At 36.6% G+C, this 27,463-nt stretch overlaps 4 protein-coding genes across 5 annotated transcripts; 1 reads left to right on the top strand and 3 right to left on the bottom strand.

The window, feature by feature from the left end:
• Positions 1-27: 27 nt before the first annotated feature.
• Positions 28-2,041, bottom strand: LOC18010144 (fe(2+) transport protein 3, chloroplastic). Of its 2 annotated transcripts, none has more exons than XM_006392027.2 (4): positions 1,893-2,041; positions 1,735-1,792; positions 720-1,468; positions 28-628 (listed from the first exon to the last, which is right to left on the bottom strand). In XM_006392027.2, the coding sequence occupies exons 1-4, from the start codon at positions 1,905-1,907 to the stop codon at positions 173-175; spliced, it is 1,278 nt and encodes a 425-aa protein (XP_006392089.1). In that variant the 5' UTR covers positions 1,908-2,041; the 3' UTR covers positions 28-172. The 2 variants fall into 2 exon arrangements, with proteins under 2 accessions (XP_006392089.1, XP_024016177.1); XM_024160409.1 differs by having other exon boundaries at positions 720-1,462.
• A 6,145-nt stretch (positions 2,042-8,186) lies between these two features.
• Positions 8,187-10,501, bottom strand: LOC18010097 (coatomer subunit zeta-1). The gene is made up of 6 exons (XM_006392026.2): positions 10,329-10,501; positions 9,273-9,432; positions 8,976-9,123; positions 8,803-8,880; positions 8,617-8,701; positions 8,187-8,502 (listed from the first exon to the last, which is right to left on the bottom strand). The coding sequence occupies exons 1-6, from the start codon at positions 10,329-10,331 to the stop codon at positions 8,443-8,445; spliced, it is 534 nt and encodes a 177-aa protein (XP_006392088.1). The 5' UTR covers positions 10,332-10,501; the 3' UTR covers positions 8,187-8,442.
• A 496-nt stretch (positions 10,502-10,997) lies between these two features.
• LOC18010115 (serine/threonine-protein kinase tricorner) lies at positions 10,998-14,466 on the bottom strand. Its single transcript, XM_006392025.2, has 12 exons — positions 14,075-14,466; positions 13,712-13,886; positions 13,493-13,576; positions 13,075-13,316; positions 12,731-12,956; positions 12,444-12,608; positions 12,221-12,352; positions 12,013-12,126; positions 11,860-11,907; positions 11,621-11,699; positions 11,439-11,495; positions 10,998-11,337 (listed from the first exon to the last, which is right to left on the bottom strand). Exons 1-12 carry the CDS (start codon positions 14,260-14,262, stop codon positions 11,285-11,287), a joined length of 1,563 nt encoding a protein of 520 aa, XP_006392087.1. The 5' UTR covers positions 14,263-14,466; the 3' UTR covers positions 10,998-11,284.
• Positions 14,467-26,103: 11,637 nt separating this feature from the next.
• LOC18010114 (gibberellin 20 oxidase 4) lies at positions 26,104-27,458 on the top strand. Its single transcript, XM_006392023.1, has 3 exons — positions 26,104-26,654; positions 26,789-27,110; positions 27,201-27,458. The coding sequence occupies exons 1-3, from the start codon at positions 26,104-26,106 to the stop codon at positions 27,456-27,458; spliced, it is 1,131 nt and encodes a 376-aa protein (XP_006392085.1).
• The last annotated feature ends 5 nt before the right edge of the window (positions 27,459-27,463 follow it).

Raw genomic sequence — 27,463 nt, 5'->3', positions numbered from 1 at the left:
GCTAAAAATATGATTAAAAATGGGATTTTTCATCAATAAATTGTCGTATAAATACAAAACAATGCATTCCTTAATCGCGAGAAATTGTTGAATTGATAATTCTAGAACTATACACATGTTGTCTCGTAAAGCTATAGCTAGCTATAACAGAAACTATGGAGTCTTTAACAATCTAAGCCCAAATAGCAAGAGAAGACATGAGTCCAGCTCCGAGGAACAACATCAAATAAGAAACAATTTGAAGCCTAAAGTTACAGCTCATTCTCTTACTCAAGAAATCAGCAGCTATGAGATCCACAAGAGCCATGTACACAAGAATCCCTGCCGAGAGCGAATCCAAGATACCTTCCGTGACCAATGCTCCAACACTGTGAGAGTTGAAAGAAGACGCCACTGCAGTTCCAATACCGATCCCTATCGGTGTCGTGAGGGCGAAGAAACAAGCCATTATGGTCGCTGATTTGTTCCTGAACTGTGCTTGGGAGATGCATCCACCGAGCGCGAATCCTTCAAAGAATTGGTGGAACGATAGTGCTGCGATTAAAGGTCTGATTGTGCAAGGAGATTGTGATACTCCAAGAGATATACCAATGATGATCGAGTGTGATACGATTCCAAGCTCCAAAACCTAACAATATCAAACAAGGACGAGATTACCAAAAACACAAACGCTTACAAGAACCTCTACAAGAATCAAGAAAAAAAGGGTTTCTTTGTACCTGAGAAACAACAACATGCCTTGCTCCACTTCCGACATCCAAACCCCCGTGTCCGTGTCCATGTCCGTGACCGTGACCATGTCCATGTCCATGACCAATGTCGATTTTACGGTGTCCCTCACATGAATTATGACCTTGAGGATGATTATGTCTATGATGAGCAGCATGAGCATGAATACCAACAATGTGAATCCCGCCATTGTCTTCTTCTCCAAACACTTTCTCATCGTTCGCTCCTTCAGCAACCACAGGAACGACAATACTCGGTGACTGTTCATAACCAGGCTGTTCATCAGACTTATCAGTAGCTTCCCTCTCTTGCTTCCTCTCATAGTACTGAGTCCCCATGAAATCAACAAGTAGAGTGATCAAAGCAGCAACCATGGCAAAGAACCCCGGAAAAGGAAACTTAGACCAAGGGAAATCAGGTAAGCAAGGGTTGGTCAACGCTTCTGTGCCACCAGCCAGCATGTGAACAAATCCAGTGGATAGGATCACACCAGCTGCAAAGGCTTTAGCAGCCACAAAGAGACTACCATCGGTTTGAAGAAACCGGCGGTTCCTGCCAATGAGTGGTATAGCTACACCTGCAGCTCCGGCCATGAGAATTGAAGCAATGGCTACTAGTTTTAGTAGAAACGCAGCAGAATCGTCTCGACAAAGGTCTGATTCTCCTGCGTTGCAAAGGATGCTAGATGAAGACGAAGCAGCCATTGTCTCAGGAACTATCTGCAAAATGGACTCTGTTGCTGGAACAGAGGACCATTGCCAAAAAAATCAAGCATATCAGAGCAAAACAGAGGAACATTACAACAATTCAAGCATATCAGAGCAAAACAGAGGACCATTGCAACAATTCAAGCATATCCGAGCAAATTGAAGACTGAGAATTCAAGGTTAATTGAATTACGATCGATGAGAAATTACAAGAACCTAGAGAATCCCCTATTAAATCAATCGAAAGTATGAATCTTTACTTCAGAGGAAATAGTTGACGAAGTGTTCGATGAAATACCTGAGAGAGAATCTCTATCTGATCCGAAGAAGTAAAGAGGAAGCAATTTCCAAAGAACCTAATCATCAAAACCCAGAATCAGTTTCCCGCAATTCAATCAAAATCACAAACTGAAAAAAACCATTCGAAGTCTGAAATCAGAATCGGAGAGAACGAACATCGATGAGGAACATTGAGGGGTATAAGATTTCGTCGGGATCATGAAAAGTGGAGAGATTGCGTAGGATTGAATTAAATATGAGAATCGGAAAGTCCAAAAGGGTGAATCCAGACGAAACCAAGTTGTTGAAGAAAATGTCGACATCGTGATAGGAGTTTGCAGTTGGGCAACGAGTTTAGACTTTTAGAGACGAAGAGAGAATTGTATAAAATCCCCGAATATTGTAGGCACACGCCAATTATGTCGACATTTCACGTAATCCTTCTCTTCTTTTTTTTTTTAATTACATTTTTTTGTTGATTATTCCTTCTTTAAACATTTTTAATATATATATACAACCATGTCTACTTGGGACTGAAAAAAAAAAACAATTTATTGGATTAAAAACAACAGAATTGTCAACAAAGATTCCTTAATGTATTCACCTTTTCTGACGAGATCGATTAATTGACAATTTACTGTTAATTAACTCTTTTAATTTCTGTCTAATCAGGACCTAGTCTCCACTTCCCATTTCTCATTTCCCACTTTCATATCTCCTTATTTGTAGGGTCGATCCTTTGTGTGTTTAAAGGCCTCAAAATGAAGATAATAGATTAGACTTAAGAATTAAAAGAAAAGTGTTTGTATTCTTATTTTATGATCAACATTTGATAAACCTATATTTGGGACCTATAATTTTCTACATCAAAAACAGAAACGAAAAAGGAACGATATAAATCAAAGTTTTTTTGTTGAAGTTAATATTATTCATGATTAAGATTCCAACCCTACCAATCACACTATAAGTAATTATGTTTTATATCTTTGACTGAATCTAACTCGTGAAAAACTGAAAATGAGTGAACCAACACATAATTGTTTGGAATGTGGGACTAACTGTAATTATCTCCAAAGTCCAAAGTAACTTCTACTTATAAAGCATCTCCATCGCGGGTTTATAGCGGGTTTATAAGTGGGTTCGTGCGTTTTTTTGTGTTAAAATTAATTAAAATCGGTCCATTTCCAATGATACGGTATGATTGTATTGATACTGATGATCCCATATCATCCGAGTATCATCGAGTACGTGGCGTGTTATGATTGGTGCGTGGGTTTAATGGGAATAAAAAATTTTGGGGTCATTTTTCGACCAAGGACAAAACTTCACTCGAGTTTTCCTCTCATCACCGCAGGCGATGAAATCGGCGACCGGTAATTCCTCGAAGCAAATCGCCGTAACCGGAGCCGAGAATCCCGAGCAACATCTCCGGTTGGTTACCAAGGTACGCGAGGCTATCTTCGCTTGGTGTTTCATGTTTGTTTTCGATGATTTCGATAGAATTAGGGTTTCGGGTTTGTGGAAAAATTTATAGTTCTTTGGGTTTTGGGATTTAAGGGGTTTTATCAAAGCATCTGAGTCTGTGGTTGATTGAATTGTGTTCATTAACAGTTGTTAACGGCTTGTAACATCTCGAATATGGTGATATAAATCAAATTAGGGTTTCGTAAATGACCAAATTTGGGGGTTTTTTATCGATTGATTTAAGGGGTTTTTCATGTAGTTACTGATGCGTTTGATGAAGTTTATTGATTATCTAGTTGTTAGCGTGTTGATACAAAGCAGATTAGGGTTTTGTAAAAGGGATAATTTGTGGGTTTTCGAATCGCTTGATTTGAGGCGTTTTCTACATGTATTCCTTGTATGCGTTTGATGAATTTTGGTTGCGTTTAGACTCTGGATCATTGTTTAGACCTTTTTTTTTGTGCATCATCGTTAAGTTTGGTCGTTGTTGTTCATTGCAGATCATGCCTATAAGCTACAGCGAGCCTTCCTTTGATGATGAACCCCTTGAAGACCTGCGGTGGGCCTACGGTGATGCCAACTACGGCATACTAGAGAAGTGTTTTTGCGGAAAACAGCTGAAGGTTAAATGTGTGTCCAAAGATGCAGAGACGGACAGTAATGGACGCAAATTCTTTGTGTGTCCTGACTGGATAGATGACGTAAGTTAATCGGTTACATTTGCTAGTCAATTTTTTTGGAAGTTATATAAAAGGTTTATTTTAGCTTAAGTCATTTGTGCAGTGGAAGACACCGGAGCATATCTTTAAGTGGTGGGAAGAGGCTGTGGAAGAGGAGATCGGTAAATTGGGCATGAGGATTCGAGAGCAAAAGGAAGACATGTTTGGGCTGCAAACACTTCCGGTACAGAGCATTGGAGGACTAAGGGAGGAGCTAATGGAGCTTGAGGGAGAAGTTTCCAACCTTTACTTGAGCGAGATGGCTAACCAAGCAGAAACACGTGAGGAGCTAAGGGTGATGCACGGTGAAGTATCAACCCTGAAGCAAGAGATGGTTAGGCAAGGTGAAATACGTGAGGAACTAAGGGTGCTGCAAGGTGAACTGTCAACCCTGAAGCAGGAGATGGCTAACCAAGGTGATAACTATCTGCTACTTTGTTTTTTTGTGTCATAGCGGCAATCTCATTCATGTTGTCTTAACTGCTTTGACTGGCTACATGTTTAAGCGGCTGTTGACTGCTGTTGGCTGTTGTTGGCTATGTTTTGTATGTTGTTGGCTACTTGTTTAAGCCCTTGTTGACTTGGTTAAGACACTAAACTTATGTCATCTATCTATTTCCTTTGTTTTGTTATTGCTTTGTATATATCTTCCGTTTTGCTTTCGTATTTCGGTGTATGACCCTGACAGGTATGGCGTACGAGGCAGCCAAGCACACAAAGGTAATTACACTTGTCTTTTCTTCGTTTAATATTTTGTTCAGGTGGTATTCGGTTACTGATGACTTGGTTTGTTGTGCGAGGTGTCTTTGATGGAAGTAAATGGGCTAAGGAACCTAATAGTTGGAGTCTAACGAGAATGCGGTCATGCGTTTAAACAAGGTCAGTTTGTAGTTATTGCTTTTAAACTAGTTAGGTGGTTAGTAATGGTCTTTCTTGTCAATATTGCTGGTTTAGGTTAGGGTAAATAGTTGTTAGGTCGAAAGTTAAAGCCAATCTTGTCAAAGCTCACATCTGTTTAATTCACGAGTTAATGCGTCCGTCTTCATTCATTGCAAAAGTAACAAAACTAAAATAACACTTAACACACGAAAACAAAAACTCTAACCTAAAAATCAAGAATGAGTAATCCTTATATAATATAGACATTGCCTAAAACCTTGTCTCTTACACTTTCAAACCTTATCTTAGCCGTTCATACCCCTTTTCTGTCCCACACCCTTGTCTTAGCCGTTCATACTTTTAAAACCCTTCTCTTGCCCGTTCATACGTTGTACTTTCTAACAAGCTTTCTTCTCTTACCCTCCTATGGATTCACCGAACCCATATGGTAACTCCCACAGTTTTTTAAACCTCCTAAACAGCCAAGAAGAAATATCTTTGTCATTCGCGCCGACTGTAGATCTTGCATCCTCACAAGTTCCAATGTTTAGCACCCAGCAGAGTGAGGATCGGACATCAAGGAGGAACTGGCATCCAACTGAAGACGTTGTTCTGATCTTCTCTTGGTTAAACACCAGCAAAGATCATGGAGCCGCATAACAAACTTATTCAACTCGAGCCCACTCTTAGCTGACTATCAAAACAGAACTCAAAGTCACTGTAAGCAGCGTTGGGGCCGTATCAATGATCAAACATGTAAGTTTGTAGGGAGCTATGAAGCAGCATTGAAAGAGCAAAGCAGTGGCCAAAACGAAAACGACGTGATGAAGAATGCTCATCAAATCTTCCTCAATGATCACGGGTTTAAGTATGGCCTTGAGCATGCCTGGAGGGAACTGAGGCATGACCAAAAGTGGAGCTCATCCTCGGCTGTAAACGATGCTGATAAAAAAAAACGGAAAAAGAAGATGATAACTCATCTAAGCCAGATTCCGCTCAACCTGGTTGTCACGGAGAAGAGACAGCAGAGGTACGGCCTCCTGGTGTGAAGTCTGCCAAGAAAGCCAAGAGTAAAAAGGCTGTTCGGGGAGTTGAACATGTGGGAAATAAAACAACAGGATATAGCACACAAAAAGATGCTCTCTAGGCAGAGAATGCTTGAGCACTTACTCGCAAGAGGATATAGACTATCAGAGGGTGAAAAAACTCTAAGGGAATCACTCATTAAAGAATTCTTGTCTTAGTCTTAGTGTTTTATGTTTTATATTTCTGTACGTCTTGGTTTCCATGTTTATGTTTTCTGTACACTGAACTAGTATGTTCTATGTCTTAATGGCTGTTTTAGGTCATTAAGATTAATCGGTTATCTTCATCTCTTAATGGCTGTTTGGTGTTGTTAATGTGAATCGGTTATGTTTATGTCTTGTTGGTTGTCTCTTATATATGTTACTAAGAAAAATGGGTCTTATGTCTATTTTGTTTTCTATTGGCGTACAGGTTGTGGTGACAAGTCAGGCGCAAGTTGCTCGAAGATGGGTCCTCTATGAGTTGGTGCTAGTGATCACTAAGCCATATATTTTGGAGAGATGTTTTGTGTCCACAAAATATTGTAAACCATATAGTACAAGGGCTCGACAGCCATGTATTTTTAGTGATCTATTGTATCCACAACTTTCTGTAAATGTTTTGTATCTACTTGTACATCTATATAGAGAAACTGCATTTGGTCGTAACATTATCACACTCGACATTTGTTATAAAAAACTCTGCCCAAACTTGTTATAAAACCCCTCATTCGTTTTGTTTGTAAACCAACAAACCTCTGCAATAACCCAAACTTCCCTCATTCGCTTTTTTCTAAACCCAAACTCTCTCTTATATAGTTTTATGGCTTCTTCTTCTAATAATCCTCAGTATAATCCTTATGATGGTGGCAATGATGGTCTATATAATCCTTATGATGGTGTCGTCAATGATGGTCTTGATGAGAGTTTTGATGAAAAGTTTGATGACATGTTTGATCAAAAATTTGACAGCACCTTCAACGCTTTACTTGAGCGACAAGCCGGTTCTAAACCAAAGAAGAAGAAGAGGGCATATATTGAAAGACAACGAGAACAAGGGCACACCCAATTATGGAACGACTACTTCGCTGAAAACACTACATATCTTTCCCACATATTTCGTCGTCGGTTTAGAATGAACAAGCCATTGTTCATGCACATTGTGGAACGACTATCAAATGAAGTGCCATATTTTCAGCAAAGGAGAGATGTTGTAGGAAGGCTTAGCCTATCTGGATTACAAAAATGTACGGCAGCAATCCATATTTTATGGAAGTGCGGCTGACGCAGTTGATGAATACCTTCGTCTTGGTGAAAGTACGGCAATCAAATGCTTGGAAAAATTCACTGAAGGAATAATATGTCTGTTCGGGGATGAATACCTTAGAAGACCCACACCAGAAAATCTGAAGAACCTGCTAGATGTTGGGGAGGTTAGGGGCTTTCCCGGGATGGTCGGAAGTATTAATTGCATGCACTGGGAATGGAAAAATTGTCCAACAGCTTGGAAAGGGCAATATACACGGGGCTCAGGAAAACCAACAATTGTGTTAGAAGATGTAGCATCACACGATCTGTGGTTTTGACATGCTTTTTTGAACCTTCAGGTACTTTAAATGATATCAATGTTCTTGACCGTTCGCCTGTTTTTGATGACATATTACAAGGCCGAGATCCTAAAGTCAGATACTATGTCAACGGACACAGGTACAAGCTGGCATATTACCTAACCGACGGAATTTATCCAAATTGGGCAACTTTTATCAAATCAATTCTACTTCCACAATCTGAAAAGGACAAGACATTTGCGCGATGCCAAGAAGGTGTACAAAAAGATGTCGAACGGGCTTTCGGAGTCTTACAAGCCAGGTTTGCCATTGTTAAAAATCCAGCTCTTATTTGGGATAAGGAAAAAATAGGAAAGATCATGTGGGCATATATCATATTACACAATATGATAGTTGAAAACGAACGACCATTCGACACTCAATACAATCTATCAGAATTTCAACAGGGAGAAGGAAGCAGAACGTCAGAAGTCGATATAACATATTCAACTTATATGTCCACAAATATTACCAATATGATCGGTATTCGAAACGAAGTTCGTGACAACAAAATTCATGACCGATTGAAAGCTGATTTGGTTGAACACATATGGCTTAAATTTGGAATAGAAACGCCTTTTAATTATACGTCTACTTTCTGTATTTGCATTTTATATGTTTTTACAACATAATTTGAATAATTTGTAATTTAAATTCTAAACCTATGTAATATTACTTGTTTTACAATGTAAATTTGTGTTAAAAATATTTTCATAATTAAATCGAAAAAAAATTTTAAAATCAAAAAAAAAATATTATTTTATTCGTATGAACCCAATTTCATTGGTTCAGGGATAGAGCTCACTTTTGGATTCAGGTTCTTCACTGTTCCGAGAAAAAAAAAAATTAAACAATTGCTATGATACCTTTTTGGGATCAGCAATGGAGATGGCCTAACAAATGGACGAAACACACATTCACAGTTTCGCTTCATATCGAGACAATGACAACAACAACAACAACAAGCAACCAACCAAACAGCAACACACACACATCATTTCAGAAGTGACTTTGTGAAATGCTCTCTTGCAGTCGCTAGTGCCTGACTTATCGTCTGTGAAGCAAACAAAACCGCAGAGAAATGTATCAAAATCTTTAGTTTGAGAAGGTTAATATATTGTCCTTTAAAGGTTTGTATCAAGAAGATGTAAAAAAATGAGTTTGGTACCTGCTCGGATAGAGGAGCATTAGGGTCAACGCTATTGATCCCTGCTTTTCCTGCAATCACATTCGCATCCGTCTCCAGAACAATACTGAGATATATAAGATTAGTATTAGAATACATAACCTATGAAACACTTCATTGTATCTAATGGTTCAAGAAATGTGAAAAGGAAGAGAAAATGTTTCTTACCCTCCATCTATAATTTCGTCGAAGCATAAAAAGATGAGGTCAAGGTTGTCCAATGCCTCCCTCTTATCAACATTTCCTCTGTAATTTGAGTTTGAAAGAAAAGAAAGGTCGAAATATTGTGAGCTTATTTGGGAATGTAGAAACAATAATCCGAAGATATGACTGGACAAAACCTAAGGAGGAGGTTCACTGCATCAAAGAGTCCCTGAAGCACACTGGCTAAGACAAGCTCGTTTTCCTCTTCACCTCCCGTAACAAAGAAATGAAGGTCTTGCGCAAATTTGTACACTATAATGTTGTTCTCCAGTGCTGTCACTTCCACTACATATCAAGAACTAGCAATTTGTTGATAAGAGACAAAACCGCAACTACAAGTCCATGCAGACATAATCAAGGCTTGAAAAGATTTGATGAAAGATAGTGAACAAGGCACTGAGTATTTAAAACAGGATTCACGAGGAAACTCCTACCTTCAGTCCTGGCATTCGTTTTTTGAGTCTTTGTGAAGACAGCTTTTTCGAAAGCTTCCTTTGCTGTATTTGTTGGCCAGTCATCTGAGTAATACTTAACCGCTATACGCTTTCCTTCAGCATCCAGAAGCAAGATGTTTTTCACTTTTGGGGGCAATTCCTTTGTATTAAAAAAAAAACCACACAAGAAAGCATGAAAATTATGAGAGATTGCAAACCACCAATCAAAAGGATGGTCCTTAGGACATGGAAACTGAACAATAGGCTTCTGATAGAACATTTGAGAGCTGAAAATAGTTAGAAACATGAAACTGTATCACAATAACAATCAATCCATTGCTGCATTAGTACAGTAAGCTATCATTCACATCACATTGCAAACATTTGTTATCGCAAAAAGAAACACACAAAACAAGAAATTTGTGTAACATCTAGTGAGTGAGAATATCCAAGACTCAAGCATAACTTATCACTTCCTCATAATCATGAAACATGGAACATACAAAGCTCAGAAAGATCAACCCAAAACCCCTAAACAACATCTTCTCCATCTTACTTCGATTCCAAAACTTATCTTAAAATTCAACATGCCACAGAAACAGAATCAATGTAGCACCATCACATATGTTGAACAATTATAAAAACCATAAAAACCATAAGGTAAACCAATATTTCGAAGTGCGTTAATTTAGTCAAGCAACATCACCAACTCAAACTAGCTCCAATGGCTTCAAATTCAAGCGAAAACTCCTGACTTTTTCGGCTATCATGAACAAAAATTTCACAGAGATCTAAGATGATCCTATTATGGAGCGAGTGATACAGAAAAAAGAAAATTTTTAGAAACTCCGAATTCATCGCAGACAAAACAACAATTACAAAATCTGAATTTTTGTAAATTCTTGCATGCATTTCTTTTTTTTTTGTTTCTGATGATTTTCCTCAGCAACCAAAAGTCATACTACCCAAACTCGCAGAGAATCCATAGGAACCAAAACGGTGCAAGAGAAACAGTGAAGTCTCTGTGAAAGAAGAAGACGAAAGCAGAATTTTTACCATGGCTTAAAGAGACGAAATCGGCGGAGAAAAACTCAAGAGAAAGATCTAGAACTTTGACGAGAAGAGATTTCTCTCTCCTCGAGTAAGTAAAGTAAAGCCAGAGGAAACTTTCTGATACGTTACAAATATTTAGGCAAATTCATATTTCCATGAATGTCAAAATTTCCACTAAAGGCTCGTTTTTTCTTCTTAATGATTTTATTACTACTACTTGCGTTTTCTTCGTGTGGTCAACTAATCACATTCTTAATATTATTTTCACGCTTTGAACTAATTATTATGGTTTTCTAAGTTAAGAAAATACCCAAAATTATTTCTAAATTTAAAATATTCACATTGTTTGCCAAAAAAAAAAATATTTACATTATGAGACTTCTAAAATCATAATAGTAAAAATCAATTTAACAAACCCCTTAAAAATGCATTCAATTTGACAATTTGCGGCTTCACGGCGCTTTCTCACACTTTAGGAATAGGACTCAGGAGCATTGATTTAAAAGAATGGGGTTAGATTTATAATTTACTTAGGTCAAAGCAAAACTAGTAGGTGAAATCGGGGCATTTATCAAAATATTTATTTCCTCATTTTCCTTTTCTTCTACTGGTTACGTTACCTTCGAGTGCTCATCTTCAAGACATGGATGATAAGTATGGCAGAGAAACGAGTTTTCACTTCTATGCTTTCAATTTGATAAAAATTATGTGTAAAAATGTTACGAAAATTATTCTTCCATGCTTTACAGTTTCCCTTATAGATTAAAGAAAAAAAAAAACAAATATGTTACAGAAAAAGAAAAATACAGGAAATGAAAAGAAAAGCAAATAGAAGTCTTTATAAACCATCATATAAGTCATGTGGTTAAAAAAACTACCATCGCCTTCCATTGCCCTCTGCCAAATGATCAAAACAACTGCAAACGGAAGAAAAAATCAACAATTCTTTTTGTATTTCTCTATGTCTTTTGGTTTATCTCACCACCTTCAGCTTCTTCCATATTGATCCGACCTGAAAAAATATTCACATATCACAAAAACTAATAAACTCGTTTTGCGTTTCACAAAAAAAAATGAATGGGACCGTGACGGTTTACAACTTTTGTTACATACCTAATAATGATATCAACGACGGGGCTTCCCCTGAACCATTTGGTTTCATGTCCGCACCTACGTTTCAATGTCACGGCTAAAACTTAGATCTATATCAACCATTCGACCTTCTCTTAAATTAGCTTAAGAGCAAGTTATAAGCAAACATATAAGCAGTAGAGAATAGAGGAATGAAGAGTCACCTGTGTTTTCCATTGATCTTGTAATATCTGACTTCTTAAATGTAAATCCTATGAAGTTGGTGTCCTTGGACGTCAACATCTGCTCAACCAATCCAAAAGTTACTATCCAAACTCGTTTAAACAGTTTTTGTTTTTTCCTTTGTCATGTTGATACTTTTTAACCATAACAAAACAAATCTGCTAGCTTTATCGTTTTGCAACAGATATTTAAGTTTTAGGAATCAAGTGGAGTGAGTCACCTTTCTCCAAGGACCAACTTGTGGTGCTTCGGATGGTGATCCTTCAACCTACAAGATATCAGACGTCTCTTTAAGTTTGTATTTTAGCAGTTTTCAAACAAGTTTTTGGGAAACATGTCATGACAAGCATTTTCAGATTCTATGCCAACTTACGTCAGGGAACTTCTCAAAATTCTGTGTGTCTAGTTCTCCATCAACAGTGGGTCTAAAAGCTGCCTCCATGTCATACAGTTTGTCCCATTGGGTTCCGATGAACCACGGATGCGACTGAAAACATGAACAAAACCGATTTTAATTGATAACAAGGCTGAAACCGAGGACAATGGAATGTATCTATAAATATCCTTTTCAGAAGTCTCACCCTTATCTCCTCAACACCTCTGGTTCCCAACCTTGAATCAACATCACATAGCAAGCGACAAATCAAGTCCCTTGCTTCGTCTGATATTTTTGGTTCTTCAGGGAATTTCAAGCATACCCTCCAATTAATAATCTGAGAAAAGAAGTGCAAGTCTTTTAAGCAAGCATGAATGTTTCTATTGTAGATAACAACAATGCATGACTAACAAGCTATATACACCTACCTTGCGGCATGTTATACGGGGGTCATCAGAACAGAATGGGGGATACCCAACTAACATCTCATACAAAATTGCGCCGAGAGACCACCAGTCACATTCCATTCCATATCCTTTCTTTAAGAGTACTTCTGGAGCCATGTAATCAAGAGTTCCAACAGTTGAATAAGCCTATAAAAATGAAAGACAAAACACATAATCATATTTGATTACCCAAGACATATTAAATGTAGTAATTGATGTTTATAGTTCCAGCAAAATGAGTTATCTAAGTAGAGAGCAAGCATAAATACCAACGCGCGGCGATTGCGTTTCCACTGCAGCAACTGCTCTTTAGGCATTTGCCAGGGTGCGTCAGAGTCTGGTTTACCTGGCTGGCTCTCTGAATCTTGAGACAGCGTTTCGTTGTCTTCTAATAGCAGTGAAGAATACTTATCATCCAGTGGCTTACATAAACCAAAATCTGAAAGCTTCAAGTGCCCACTTTTGTCAAGAATCAAATTATCAGGCTTGATATCCCTACAGGGAACAAGAAACAAACTCAAATCCAGAACCAAAGAATACATATTCGCAGAGATCTTCTCCAACACCCTGAATGACTAGGCATAATAAGAAAATGATTTCAAAGGTTATATACCTGTGAACGTAGTTGTGTTGATGAATTGAATGGATAGCAAGAATGCTCTCCGCAATATAAAAGCGGGCAACATCTTCAGAGAGAATGTCTTCTCTCATGAGTAAAGTCATGATGTCACCCCCAGGTAAATACTCCATGATAAGATACAAACATTCAGAATCTTGAAAAGAGTAGAAAAGCTTTACAATGTAACGGCTGTCAACTTCTGCAAGTAAGTTCCTCTCAGACCTTACATGCTCAACCTAGAGAGAAAAAAAATCAAACTTTCAAAACTGAACTGAAGCAGTCTAATGGTAGGAAACAAGTTTTTCTCAAGCTCAATTGTGCACTTACAGCTACTAGTACTACTACTCTCAAACATCTTACGATTCCCCTTTTCACTTGACTATGGTGAACAAAGAAAAAGCAAAGTATGTACCTGTCCACGGCTAAGCATCTCAGTTTTTTTCAGTTTCTTCATAGCGTAAACCTCTCCTGTAGATCTCAAACGGCATAATCTAACCTGAGATAGATATAGTTGCCAAAAACAGTTTCAGAGATTATTAACATTATCCTGGAGAGTTTAATGCCTTGATAACATGTCAAATCAAAGTCAATTTCTAGAGGAAACCAACATTGATCTAAGATCTTTATGTACCTCACCAAAGGCACCTTTTCCGATGACGGTCAATAGTTCAAAGTCGTCAATCCCAATTTTACGTCTCTGAAGCCTCATGTACTCAGTTTCACGACGAGCAAGGTTCCTCATCATTTCGTCTTGTTCTTCAACAGGTAACTGAGCTTCTTGCACTTTCCTCTGAAACTCTCTGCGTCTGTATATCAACACAGAAAAATTCAATAACACATCAATCTCGTCTTCCCCAAAAAAAAGCTAAATCTGAATCAAAATTTTAGAAAATTCTTCAAGTCAACCACAAGTCAATCAAATCACACACATCTATCCAAAATCGTTGTGATCAACCAGAAAATCAGATTATTCATCATCAAATTTTCTCCGAACCTCTCCATTCGTTCGTGCAGACCTTGCAAGTAATTCTTGTAATGATTCTCGATAAACTGTTTAGCAGCGGCGGCTTTCTGACGAGTCACCGGAGAAGAAACCGCCACATCCGTCTCCAATTCGAATCCGCGACCAGGCTTGGCGTTTACACCACCGACGCGAACGGTTCCATCGGCTCCTCCCTCCATTGAAGCAGATCGTAAAGAGAGAGAGAAACGAAAAAATGGATTGAGGAAGAAGATAGAGAGTGAGATTTAGAGAGCCATGGGTAATCAAAAGGGGAGAGATCTAAGGAGCTTAGCTGGTGAAATCTGAAAGAGGAAGAACGTGGACTATTTTAGGAGAGATGAACTTGCAAAGCTGTCTCCTGTATGGTTTTTTGATTATTGATCAATAAAAAAATTAATAAATCATTTTAGTTTTTTAGAGTATTATGGAATAATTTGAAGCAATTTTTAATTTTATTTTGTGTCAGCGGAAGGTTTGGATCTCCTGATGGCAATTTTCCAAATGATCAAAATATAATTTTTTTCTAAATGTTTTCTGAGTTATTTTTTACACAAGTAGTCTATCGTCTGTATATGAAAATTATCAGTCTACGTATTTGGCGACAAAAAAACAAAAAAATATCAGTCTACTTATTTTAGTTTATCAATTTGGCAATTTGAGTATTGTTATTGTGCATCCATTATCCATATAATCAAGGTGATATGTATTGCGTTTTAAATGATTCTGGAAATTTCTCTCTCTTTCGTTATCATTAATAGTTGAAAAATATTGATATACTTCAACAAAAGCTATAAACAGAGGTTGTGAATGGGTTTGCGATGAGCCATATTTTGCGAGACAGTCTGCCACTCGGTTATTGTTGGTATTGGGTTTCAGCCCATTTATATTTCGGAGAGATCATCTAGGCCCAGAAAAAAAGATGGGTTCGACCTAAAGAAAAAATTTCAAAAAACATTTAAAAAGATGTTATTGGGGAGTTGATTTATAAAGATTTTTAGAGTTTAAAATTCTATAGTTATTGGTTTGTGGATTTTTTTATATTTTTAATAGATTCTAATGTTATTCATTTACAGGATATAAGAATCAGTTGTTATTGATATGATGAATTTTATAATCTAATCAAAATCTATTGTTATTCAAAAAGTTTGCATTTTAATGATTCTATGATTCTGTTATAATCTATTGTTATTGACATAATGATTCTTTATAATTTAATTCATAAATCATGATTCTCAAAATACTATCTATATCCTTTGGATTTTTAAAATCTGTCATATTAAAAATATTTTGTAGATTGTTTAAATACACAAAACTCTTTCTAAGCTTTACAAATCCAACAAAAATCTTAAAAAATTGATAAATCTCATGATTTTTAAAATCAACTAAAATTTTTATAAATCTAATCCCCTAAATGTCGAGCGCGTCAAGATTCAACATATTGTAAATTCAATCCCACCAATCCATACACAGATATGTTGTAAATCTTGACATTGAATTTTTTCGCCGTAAGAAACTATGCCTTAACTATTGATAAAAATCTAGTTGATAATTTAAGTTGTAGATTTTGTTTTTAATTTATTATTACTTTATTAAAATTCATAATATGCAAGAACATATTAAAAAAAAACTAGACCAAAAACCAACCATAAGCCTTCTTGAGGTGGTCTTGACTTTTGAGCGGCTCTAACAGTTCTCGGTAGCTGAAGAAAGATGATATGGATATGAAGATTTTCTGCCGGTTATCATTTCAATATTTCGATCATTTACCATCATGATTAAGTCAATTTTAAGATTTTCTCATACTATCATTCATTAATTCATAAGTTTATTAGTGTTATTCTTGTGCTCGTATTATATTTTGTAATGTTTATAATTTTAAATAATCATGTAAAATCTATATACTTATTTGTGTAGTGATTTCCTTACGTGTTGCGCTTATAGCGAGTTTCAAAACTTTTCGCTTACGTGTCAGCTCCAGAATGAGTTTCAGCTGTAAAAAAATCGTTTAGCTCTATTTAGCAATTACGTGTCATTTTTTAATTGGTTCCTAACTGATAATATGTAAAAAAAAACTTAAAACAAACTGGTTTAAATTAATATGGTTTAATGTTTAATTCCGCAGTCAACCAAACCGTCTTTTAAATTATATAAAACCAAAATTTAGAAAAAAATGTTTTTCTAAAAAACAATTTAAATTTCATAGTGTTTACCATTTCTTATGTTTTCAAAATTTACAAAACATCTAACAAAAATGTTAAAAGAAACAAAAATAGAATCTATTTTAAAAGTTATATAATGTCGTTTTTGAAATTATTTAAAACCAAAATTAAGAAAAAAAATTAAAAAAATGTTTTACAGCGAGTTTCACAGCTTTTCGCTTACGTGTCAGCTCCAAAATGAATTTCGGCTATAAACATACCGTTTAGCCTTATTTTGCAATTACGTGTTATTTTTTTTTATTGGTTCTTATCTGATAATGTGTAAAAAAAAACTTAAAACAAACCGATCTAAATATGGTTTAATGTTTAATTTCATAGTTAATCAAAGCGTTTAAAATTATATATAACCGATTTTTAAAAAAAAAATTAACAAAAACGTTTTTTTATAAAAAAAAAATAGAATCTATACTTTTTATATAACTTTTAAAATATACCGTTTAGTGTTTATCATTTCTATGTTTTCGAAAATTAGAAAAATCTAACTAAAATGTTAAAATAAACAAAAAATAGAAACTATTTAAAAAGTAATGGAATGTCGTTTCAAAACAAAAAAAAAATGAAATTTTTGAAAAAACTCTAACAAAAAAGTTAAAAAAAAAATATATATATATATATATACTAGTGGAATGACGGTATTTGTGATGTTTAAAACATATAAAACAGTGATCAAAATCGAATAAGTTCATACGAACCTTCAAAAAATTACGTCTAAAATACATAGAAAATGATAAAAAAAATCTCAAAACTATTTAAACTATATTATTTGGATACTACTATGTTTTTTATTTACTTTCTTATATTCTATACTGTTTTCACGATCATGTCTTCTGATGTGGTGGTGTGTGTGGGTGTGTCGAGGGTTGTCAAGTTTTATCCTAATTGAAATCAATAGCCGCAAGTGCACAACTGATCAATTGTAGTACTTAGGGATCGAATCCACAGGGAAAGAGGATCTTTTGCTGTAAAAAGCCTTTGAAATAAGTTAAAGTAAGGAAGTGTAGAACAAAAACGGTTTAGTGGGGGTTTGGTGGTGTCTTTAAAATGTAAAAAACGAAATATTAAAAGAGAATACGAAAATTAAATGACGTAATAACTAAACTTAACGAAAATGATTAAAAATAATAAAAACGGATATTCTAATGCTTAAATGAAAATGAACTAAAAAGGAAAGACAATATTGAACTAAAACTTTAAAAGAAAATCGCAGGAAATCAATGGAAAAGAAAGCGTTGGGGTTCAGGGAAGTTTTCTCAGGGGTACGAACGATTCAAAACATTGCTAGAGAGGAAATTTTGTAAGATCTTAGCTTAAACTTTTCGAACTGGAGTCACGGACGTATGAATACGCCACTGTCGTGATCATAGACAACTATCTCTCTCAACCCTGACCAGTAGGTTTCCACTCTGGCCCTGGAAGAGAAGAGATGCATTATGTTTAAGACTCGTCCTAACTCACAAATCGCCCATAGGTAGGTTTCCACTCCTATGTTTGTTTTGCTCTCCCAAACTAGATCTGATACATGATGAACACTTTCGTGTCACCAAGCATCTGGATCAGATTGTAGTTCATGACGCTACTCTCATGCAGTAAAAACGAATTCAGAAGAAAAAGTTCTAAGATTCGGCTCAAAAGCTCATGGAATCCTCATCGAACATATAAATCCCCATCGAAAATCCCTTAATCCCAACAATAAAACTACTCAGACATAATGAACGAAATCAAAAGCATAGTATTAAGATGTAGAATAGAAATCGAAATTGAAAAAGAAAGAACAAGGGTTCAAGAGAACAAATCTCTCTCTCCCTAAAATCTAAAGCAAAACAAGTATTCTAAAACAATAAGAAAGATAGAAGATAGAAGATTATCGATTAGGGTTCCTAAGACATGTATTTATAGTGCTCAAGACCTCTCTGGACGTCACTTAGGGTTTCTCCAAATGAAGAAATCATTGTGGGCTTCAGAAATGGGCTTATGGGCTCGGAGGTTGAAGGCCGCAGTCGGGAGTGCTCTGACCGTGGGGAATGTATGGTTTGCCACGGTCGGGTGCTCCTGACCGCGGGAAAATGCTTGTTGGCCGCGGGTGGAAGTGCTGGCCAGCTGGTTTACGGGACATCTTGCTCTTTGCGTATCTTTTGATTGAACCGTTGGATTGCCAAGCTGTAAAGTGCACTGGAAAGATGATACTTCCATCTTTAAGGTCTCCAAATTTGAGCTGGATCGGACGGTGAGAAGGCCTTCAATCAGAGGTGAACTTCTGAGAGTTTAACTCTGAGCTGAAATCTGGTTTTCTATCCATTTTGTTAAGCTTTTCCCTAAGTTAGCTGAAAAGAGTCTTGGAACTACAAATACTAGAAAAACGTAATAAAAGTACTTAAAAGCAACTAAAAACATAGAAAAAGTATTTCAAAACGATCCATAAAAGTTGTCAAAATACGGTGTTATCAACTCCTCCAGAGTTAAACCTTTGTTTGTCCTCAAACAAAGCAAAAGCTTAAACTGGTTAAGTGAAAACAAAAATAGGGAATGCACAAATCTCATAGACATGAACTCCTAAACTAGGTCCAAAGATAGTGCATCAATCCACAACTTAGTCTAGAAAATTCTCACCAAAGCACAAGAGATACTAGTCCACTTTTTCCGTCATGCAAAACTTAAACAAATTAAATCTTGATTCTAGTCAACTAGCTCTCTACATTCATTAAGTTCAATAGTGAGTTCTCATTAAAGACATCATCCAGGGTAGACGGCGTTTGGCATTAAAGGGCTATTTAAGTGGTGGAGTTAAAGTGTTTCGGGTTACCTGAAGATCTGGAGGATGCAAGATAATATGCAAAACTGCAAGAGAGATAAGGACCTGTTGATGACCACAGTTTTTCAGTCACTTCTTCTTGCCAAATGTTGTTGCATAATCCTTCCTCTTTTGTTGTAAACAACTGTTCCCCCAGACTTAGATTCTTTCCGGGAATCAGAAAACAATCTCCAAAACTCCATAAAATTAAACTCCAGTTGCCTTGGGACTTAAAATTCGACCTCTCTAGACTCTCTAAGGCTTTTATTTCCTTTCTTTTATTATTTTCGGATTTTTTTTTTTTTTTGGAAAGGAAATGCCTTTTAAAGAGAGAGAGGCTAGAGGACGAGATTGTACCAAAATTTGAGATTTTTCTAAGGCAAACTGAGCTTCCTCTTGTGCTGAATTCTTCCGGGAACTTTTCCAGCAAATCGCAGGTCTCTGTCTTTGGTGACTGAAAACTGCGTCGTTCCTCTTTCTCTCCAACGTTTTTGCACTTATCTGCATATAAGACAATAGAAAACAAGAGTGCATGTGGTTTGAAAGAGGATTGGTTAAGGTGGGGAACCAGCTAAAGATGAACTAGCCATTCAGGATCAACAGAGAGTGGTAAAAGGATAAAGGAGTCCTGAATGTATGATTCGTTTCCCTGGTCTAATGCTTCAATGAGAAAATTAAGTCCAACTTAAGTCCAAATAAAACAGAGCTAGTGTATCCCTTCATCTAAATCGAAATCATTCAAATTCCTCTGGGGTACTTCGTTTCAAATGTGCTTAGCTACCGCCTAGTCTAGTCCTAAATCATGAATGAGCAAGTCTCTAGGAACAGTGTAAAGCACACAGTCAACTATCATTGATTCATGTTCACCATTCCCTTTAAAACGTATTTTGTTTTGAAAACCGATTTTGAAAAACTTTAAGGAAAATGCAAAAAGTGTAGATAATGCAAGACTCATGAAAGAAAAGTGGTTAGAAAGGGATGAAATCCTCCCCCAGACTTAAATCACACTGTCCTCAGTGCGAAACAAGTCAAGATTGGATGAGAAGAATGCATAAATAATCGAATTGGTAAGGACAGAGAGAACTTACCTGGATCCGGGATGCTGGTGGAGATGAACCGGATTCATTCTGGATTCATTCGAAGAGGTTTGGGAAGGTGATTAGGTGGTGATGAAGGTGGTGGAAGGTGATGAATGAGGTGGAGGGTGATTGGTGAGGTGAAATGGGGTGAGAGGGGTGGTTTGGTTCGGGTTTGATGTCAACGACCAAGTGTCGCGGTCAAGGGCTGCACGACCGCGGCGAACCATTGCTTGGCCGCGGTCAGAACTACGCGACCGCGGTCGACCATGTGTTTCCCGCGGTCGGAACGCCTGCGACCGCGGGGGCTTATATCGCAGCCTCTTCCTGCTTCTCCTTGGTTCCTGCTGGGCCGAGCAGTCAGGTACCATCCTTCTTTTTGGTTTTTTCTGGTTTTTTGATTTTTTTGGCTTTTTTGTTTTATAAGAAACACCTGAAACTAAGAAAAATAAAAAGATCAAAAGAAAAAGAAAGAAAAATTCTAAAGAAAACAATACCTAAATGGGTTGCCTCCCATTAAGTGCTTTTGTTTTAAGTCGTTTAGCTCGACTTTTGGTGTTGGACGTGACTTATTCCAATGAAGAAGACCTTGTCCTGAGACAAGTCTTTTTCGACATCTCCTTGCTTTGCTTAGCAGGTTCGAGATGGTAGCCTCATCCAGGATCAAAAATCAGTCTTGGAACTTCTTTGAGGTATGAGTCTTCAACACCACTTGTGACAGGAGAACGTCTTAGATGCTTGTATGATGAGGTGAAGAAGGTCTCTCTCACTTCATGACATTGAACCATGTTGCAAGATACAAGGACAGATGATTCTTTATGATCTGAAGTGGTGGAGATGGTTAAGCATCCAAGGTGATGACAGTTTGCTTGGAGAGGTGTCGCCATGGCTTGAACTGTTGGAGAATTGGTAAAAAGAGCATTGGCCGCTGGTGGAAGTGTCGTGACCGCGGTAAAAGGTGGTTTGGCCGCTGGTAGCGCACACGCGACCGCGGCGAAAGGTGATTTGGCCGCTGGTAGCGCACACGCGACCGCGGTGCCGAATATCCCAGGAAAGATGTTCAAATCGTCTTGCTTCTTGTCTCCGATTCTTTTTCCTTGTGGAGAGTCTTCGGAAAAGAGTCTTGAGAGCCATTTAAACTCCACTCTTGCTTCGATTAAGTCTGCATCACCTCTTATATGAGCATTGGTTAAAGGTGTGCATAGGAAAATACCTTTGTTTGTCAAACTTGTAAATCGAGCATTTTCTTTGGGTGCTCTTCTTTCTAGAATGTATCCAACATCCTTTGTAGTTCCTCCAGGGTCAAATATTGGATCATCTACGCCTCCTATTGTCAGACAATGAGAGTTTCTTGTAGTAATCACCGGGTATGAGGTTTTCTTGTTGATCTTCAAGAAACTCATATGTTGATGCAGGTAGTTGATGAGTGTTCCAACATATGCTAGACACGAAATACCAAGTATCAAGGGTTTTGTTGCATTGTTTCTCATCTCCATAACATGGAAACCAGTAGAAACAAGACAACCATTCCCTTGAAAAGGCAATTCTGGTTTGGAACCAAGTAGAGCTGCACCAGAAAAATCTCCATAGTGAATATCAATCTTCAAGGGATGAAAAATCGAAATACCTGTATTCTCTGCAATGGTCTTTGGTATGAGATTCACATCAGGTCCAGATTCACAAAGAGAATCACGAAATTTCTTTTCCTTGATTGAGAATGGGGCATCAGACTTCTCGGAATCCTTCGTCTTAGAAAGCGCCTCCAATGGTGGTTTTGATGTCACCATTAGTGTCTTATCTTCCACGTGGTCTGTCTTACATTCAAGGTGGTGAGGAGCTGAAGGAGAAAAAGGCTTTGGTTCATCAAGAGGAAGGGACTTATGATCTTGTTTGTTGCTCCAAAACACTTGAATGAATCGGTAGAGACGAGATCGTCACTAGGGATGGAAAGAGGTTCTCCTTTTTCTTGATGGCTGGCTTCCATGACGTGATTATCCAAAGGAATTTCATTCGATGACCTCTTTCTAACAAACTTGATGGAGGATTCTCCATCTACTTCACAAGATACCCAATACCCATCATCCATAGATTCATTGAGCTCCTGAAGCATATCATCAATCTCGGTTTGGGAGACAGACGACATATCTTCATCAAAGAGAGCATCATTGATATCTTCGTGGGAATTGTAAGTTGTTATGGTCTCCCAGCAGAATCCTTTTTCTTCTAAACCTTCGCGAATTGATTTGTAGTGCTTGCGATGTCCTCTTTTGTGGTGGTTCGGAATTGAATTCTGATCCATTGAGGAGGGATCACGAATGTATTGTGCTTCTCGGCGTTGAGTGGCTCGAGGAGTGTTGTAAAAACCTCCCTCATAGTAGTAATTTCGTTTCATATGATCCATATCTTCTGAAATGGAAACAAAATAACCGAAAAATGGAAAGTTGCAGAAAAGGGGGTTCTAGAGTCGATTTACTAACCTTTCTCGGGGTTTTGCAGAAAAGAAAACGCGTGCCTTCCCCGGCAACGGCGCTAAAAACTTGATGTGGTGGTGTGTGTGGGTGTGTCGATGGTTGTCAAGTTTTACCCTAATTGAAATCAATAACCGCAAGTGCACAGCTGATCAATTGTAGTACTTAGGGATCAAATCCACAGGGAAGGAGGATCTTTTGCTGCAAAAAGCCTTTGAAATAAGTTAAAGTAAGGAAGTATAGAACAAAAACGGTTTAGTGGGGGTTTGGTGGTGTCTTTAAAATGTAAAAAACGAAATATTAAAAGAGAATACGAAAATTAAATGACGTAATAACTAAACTTAACGAAAATGACTAAAAATAATAAAAACGGATATTCTAATGCTTAAATGAAAATGAACTAAAAAGGAAAGACAATATTGAACTAAAGCTTTAAAGAAAATCGCAGGAAATCAATGGAAAAGAAAGCGTTGGGGTTCAGGGAAGTTTTCTCAGGGGTACGAACGATTCAAAACATTGCTAGAGAGGAAATTTTGTAAGATCTTAGCTTAAACTTTTCGAACTAGAGTCACTGACGTATGAATACGCCACTGTCGTGATCATAGACAACTATCTCTCTCAACCCTGACCAGTAGGTTTCCACTCTGGCCCTGGAAGAGAAGAGATGCATTATGTTTAAGACTCGTCCTAATTCACAAATCGCCCATAGGTAGGTTTCCACTCCTATGTTTGTTTTGCTCTCCCAAACTAGATCTGATACCTGATGAACACTTTCGTGTCACCAAGCATCTGGATCAGATTGTAGTTCATGACGCTACTCTCATGCAGTAAAAACGAATTCAGAAGAAAAAGTTCTAAGATTCGGCTCAAAAGCTCATGGAATCCTCATCGAACATATAAATCCCCATCGAAAATCCCTTAATCCCAACAATAAAACTACTCAGACATAATGAACGAAATCAAAAGCATAGTATTAAGATGTAGAATAGAAATCGAAATTGAAAAAGAAAGAACAAGGGTTCAAGAGAACAAATCTCTCTCTCACTAAAATCTAAAGCAAAACAAGTATTCTAAAACAATAAAAAAGATAGAAGATAGAAGATTATCGATTAGAGTTCCTAAGACATGTATTTATAGTGCTCAAGACCTCTCTGGACGTCACTTAGGGTTTCTCCAAATGAAGGAATCATTGTGGGCTTCAGAAATGGGTTTATGGGCTCGGAGGTTGAAGGCCGCGGTCGGGAGTGTTCTGACCGCGGGGAATGTATGGTTTGCCACGGTCGGGATGCTCCTGACCGCGGGAAAATGCTTGTTGGCCGCGGGTGGAAGTGCTGGCCAGCTGGTTTACGGGACATCTTGCTCTTTGCATATCTTTTGATTGAACCGTTGGATTGCCAAGCTGTAAAGTGCACTGGAAAGCTGATACTTCCATATTTAAGGTCTCCAAATTTGAGCTGGATCAGACGGTGAGAAGGCCTTCAATCAGGGGTGAACTTCTGACGGTTTGACTCTGAGTTGAAATCTGGTTTTCTATCCATTTTGTTAAGCTTTTCCCTAAGTTACCTGAAAAGAGTCTTGGAACTACAAATACTAGAAAAACGTAATAAAAGTACTTAAAAGCAATTAAAAACATAGAAAAAGTATTTCAAAACGATCCATAAAAGTGGTCAAAATACGGTGTTATCATCTTCTAACATTAAAATACAAGAAAATCTAACAAACAAATATACTCAAGAATAAAAAACAAATGAATCCAAACTACTATTACATTTTCAAACAATCAAATGAAAATTATATCAACTCGCGCAAGGCACGCTCACAGCGAGTTTCACAGTCTTTCGCTTATGTGTCAGCTCCAGAATGAGTTTCGGCTGCAAAAAGACTTTTTATATTATTTACCGATTACATATCATTTTTTATTGGTTCTTATCTGATGATGTGTAAAAAACTTAAAATAAACCGGTTTAAATTATTATGGTTTAATATTTAATTTCAGTCAAAATTTTGGCTGTAAAAAATTTGTTTAGCCATATTTTTGCAATTACGTGTTATTTTTTTATTGGTTCTGATCTCATGATATGTAAAAAAAAACTTAAAACAAACTGGTCTAAATTATTATGGTTTAATGTTTAATTTCATAGTCAATCAAACTGTTTTTAAATTTATATATAACAAATTTTTGTAAAAATTTAATAAAACTGTTTTTTTTATATAAAAAAATGGAATCTATATCTGTTAGTGTTTACTATTTCTTCTGTTTCCAAAATTTACAAAAAAAATCTAACAAAATTTTTAAAATAAACAAAAAATAGAAACTATTTAAAAAGTAATAGAATGTCGTTTCAAAACATAAAATAAAAAACTGGAATTTCAAAAAAAACTCTAACAAAAAAGTTTTTTTTAAAAAGAAATATATATATATATATATATATTTAGTTAATGGAATGACAATATTTATGATATTTAAAACACATAAAACAGTGATTAAAATCGAATAAGCTCAAAAAATTACATCTAAAATACATAGAATATTGATCAAAAGATCTCAAAACTATTTAAACTAAATTATTTGGATACTATTATGTTTTTATTTACTCTATTCTATTCTATACTGTTTTTATGTTCATGTCATCCAACATTAAAATGTAAGAAAATCTAACAAACAAATATACTCAAAAATAAAGAATAAATGAACCCAAACTACTATTAGATTTTCAAACAATCAAATTGAAATTATATAAATCTGCATAAGACGCGAGAAAGTTAACTAGTCTTATATTTATCATAATTGCATTATTGTCTTTTACTTTGAAACGGTGTACACTCTAGATAAAAATTATATTTCTTTTTTCTCAAAAAAAAGAAAAAATGAAAAATATATTTCCTTTTTCTCAAAAAAGAAAAATATTTTCTTTTTGATGATTTGGACAGTACCTTAAGAGAGGAAAAAAATCTGCCATTAATATATGATTGATATATGTTACTTATTTAGAATTAAAAATTTTGGATATGCTTACTAATTAAAGTAATTAATTAAACCCACAATACTATTTTTAATAGGTGTCACGACCTGAAAATTGAAATGCCTACAGGTTTACAAAGTTGCAGAAATGAAACTATTATTCAAAACAAAATTTGACACATCAATTTCTTTTTTTGACATTTGTCGCATCCTGTTAATTATAATTTCTGTCATGTTTTTTATATAGTTAGATAACCGTCTATAGTTCTCTAGTCAGAGGGATTTGATCACCGTCTATAGCTATAGACAAAAAAATAGTTTAAGATAAGAACAAAACAAAAAAAAAACGAATATTATCTTCCTCGCTCTATAAATACTACTCTTCTCCCCTCCATTTACACAACAACACTAAAAGAAAACGAGAGCCTAAACTCCAACGTAATTTTCTATTTTGAAAAGCCTTTAAAGTTCTTGTTTCTTTCAAACATATTTTCATTTCCACTTGAAATGGAATGCATCACAAATCTCCCTCAAACATTCAATGAAATTAAAACCAAAGAGAACCTTTTGATGATCTTTGATTCAACGGTTCTAAACAATAAACCAAACCAAATACCTCAAGAGTTTGTATGGCCTGACCATGACAAACCCTCTACAAACGTTCCAATCCTACAAGTTCCTCTTATTGACCTCGCTGGTTTCCTCTCCGGTGACCCATTCTTGGTCTCAGAGGCTACAAGACTCGTCTCAGAAGCGGCAAAGAAACATGGTTTCTTCCTAGTCACAAACCACGGAGTCGATGAGAGGCTTTTGTCTAGTGCAAATACATTAATGGACACATTCTTTAAGTCACCGACTTGTGAGAAACAGAAGGCTCAGAGGAAGTGGGGTGAAATCTCGGGTTACGCTAGTAGTTTTGTCGGGAGGTTCGAGAAGAATCTCCCGTGGAAGGAAACGCTGTCGTTTTGTTTCTCCCCCGAGGAGAAAAGCAAGAACCACTCCCAAAACGTTAAAGAATTCATTATTAAGACAATGGGAGACGAATACAAAGATTTTGGGTATATTAAAGACGCTTTCTTTCGTTGCTTTCACTTTTTTTTTTTGGTATGCGTTTGATGTTATGTATTAAATATTATACGTAAATGCAAGAATACTACTAGTTAGTTATAATCTTTTCCATGCATACGTACAGGAGGGTTTATCAAGAATACGCAGAGGCCATGAGCGATCTCTCACTGAAGATCATGGAGCTTCTTGGAATGAGTCTTGGCATCAATAGGAACCATTTCAAAGAGTTTTTCGAAGACAACGAATCCATATTTAGATTGAATTACTATCCAAAGTGTAAGCAATCGGATGATGTACTAGGGACAGGGCCACACTGCGACCCGACCTCTCTAACCATACTTCAACAAGATCAAGTTAGTGGTCTTCAAGTTCTCGTGGAAAATCAATGGCAAGCAATCCCTCCTAACCCTCAAGCATTGGTGGTGAACATTGGCGACACTTTCATGGTACAAGACCAACGAGTGAAAGATATACATTTTTGAGAATTGAAATTGATAATAATACAGAAAATTACAAAAACATTATTTTGATCATAGGCTCTAACCAACGGAAGATACAAGAGTTGCTTGCATCGGGCGGTGGTGAATAAAGAGACAGAAAGAAAGACACTTGCATTCTTCTTATGTCCCAAAAAAGACAAAGTGGTGAAGCCACCTGTGGAATTAGAAGAAGAAAGAGTGTATCCTGATTTTACATGGTCTATGCTTCTTGAGTTTGTAATGAAACATTATAGATCAGACGAGAGCACCCTTGAAGAGTTCACAAAATGGCTCAAGAACAGAGAAAGTTTCTGATGAAG

This window comes from Eutrema salsugineum, unplaced genomic scaffold (genome assembly GCF_000478725.1).
Source record: "Eutrema salsugineum unplaced genomic scaffold, Eutsalg1_0 scaffold_8, whole genome shotgun sequence".
NCBI classification, from domain to species: domain Eukaryota; kingdom Viridiplantae; phylum Streptophyta; class Magnoliopsida; order Brassicales; family Brassicaceae; genus Eutrema; species Eutrema salsugineum.
The sequence above is the reverse complement of the archived record's forward strand: the minus strand, read 5'-3'. Positions and strand labels throughout refer to the sequence as shown.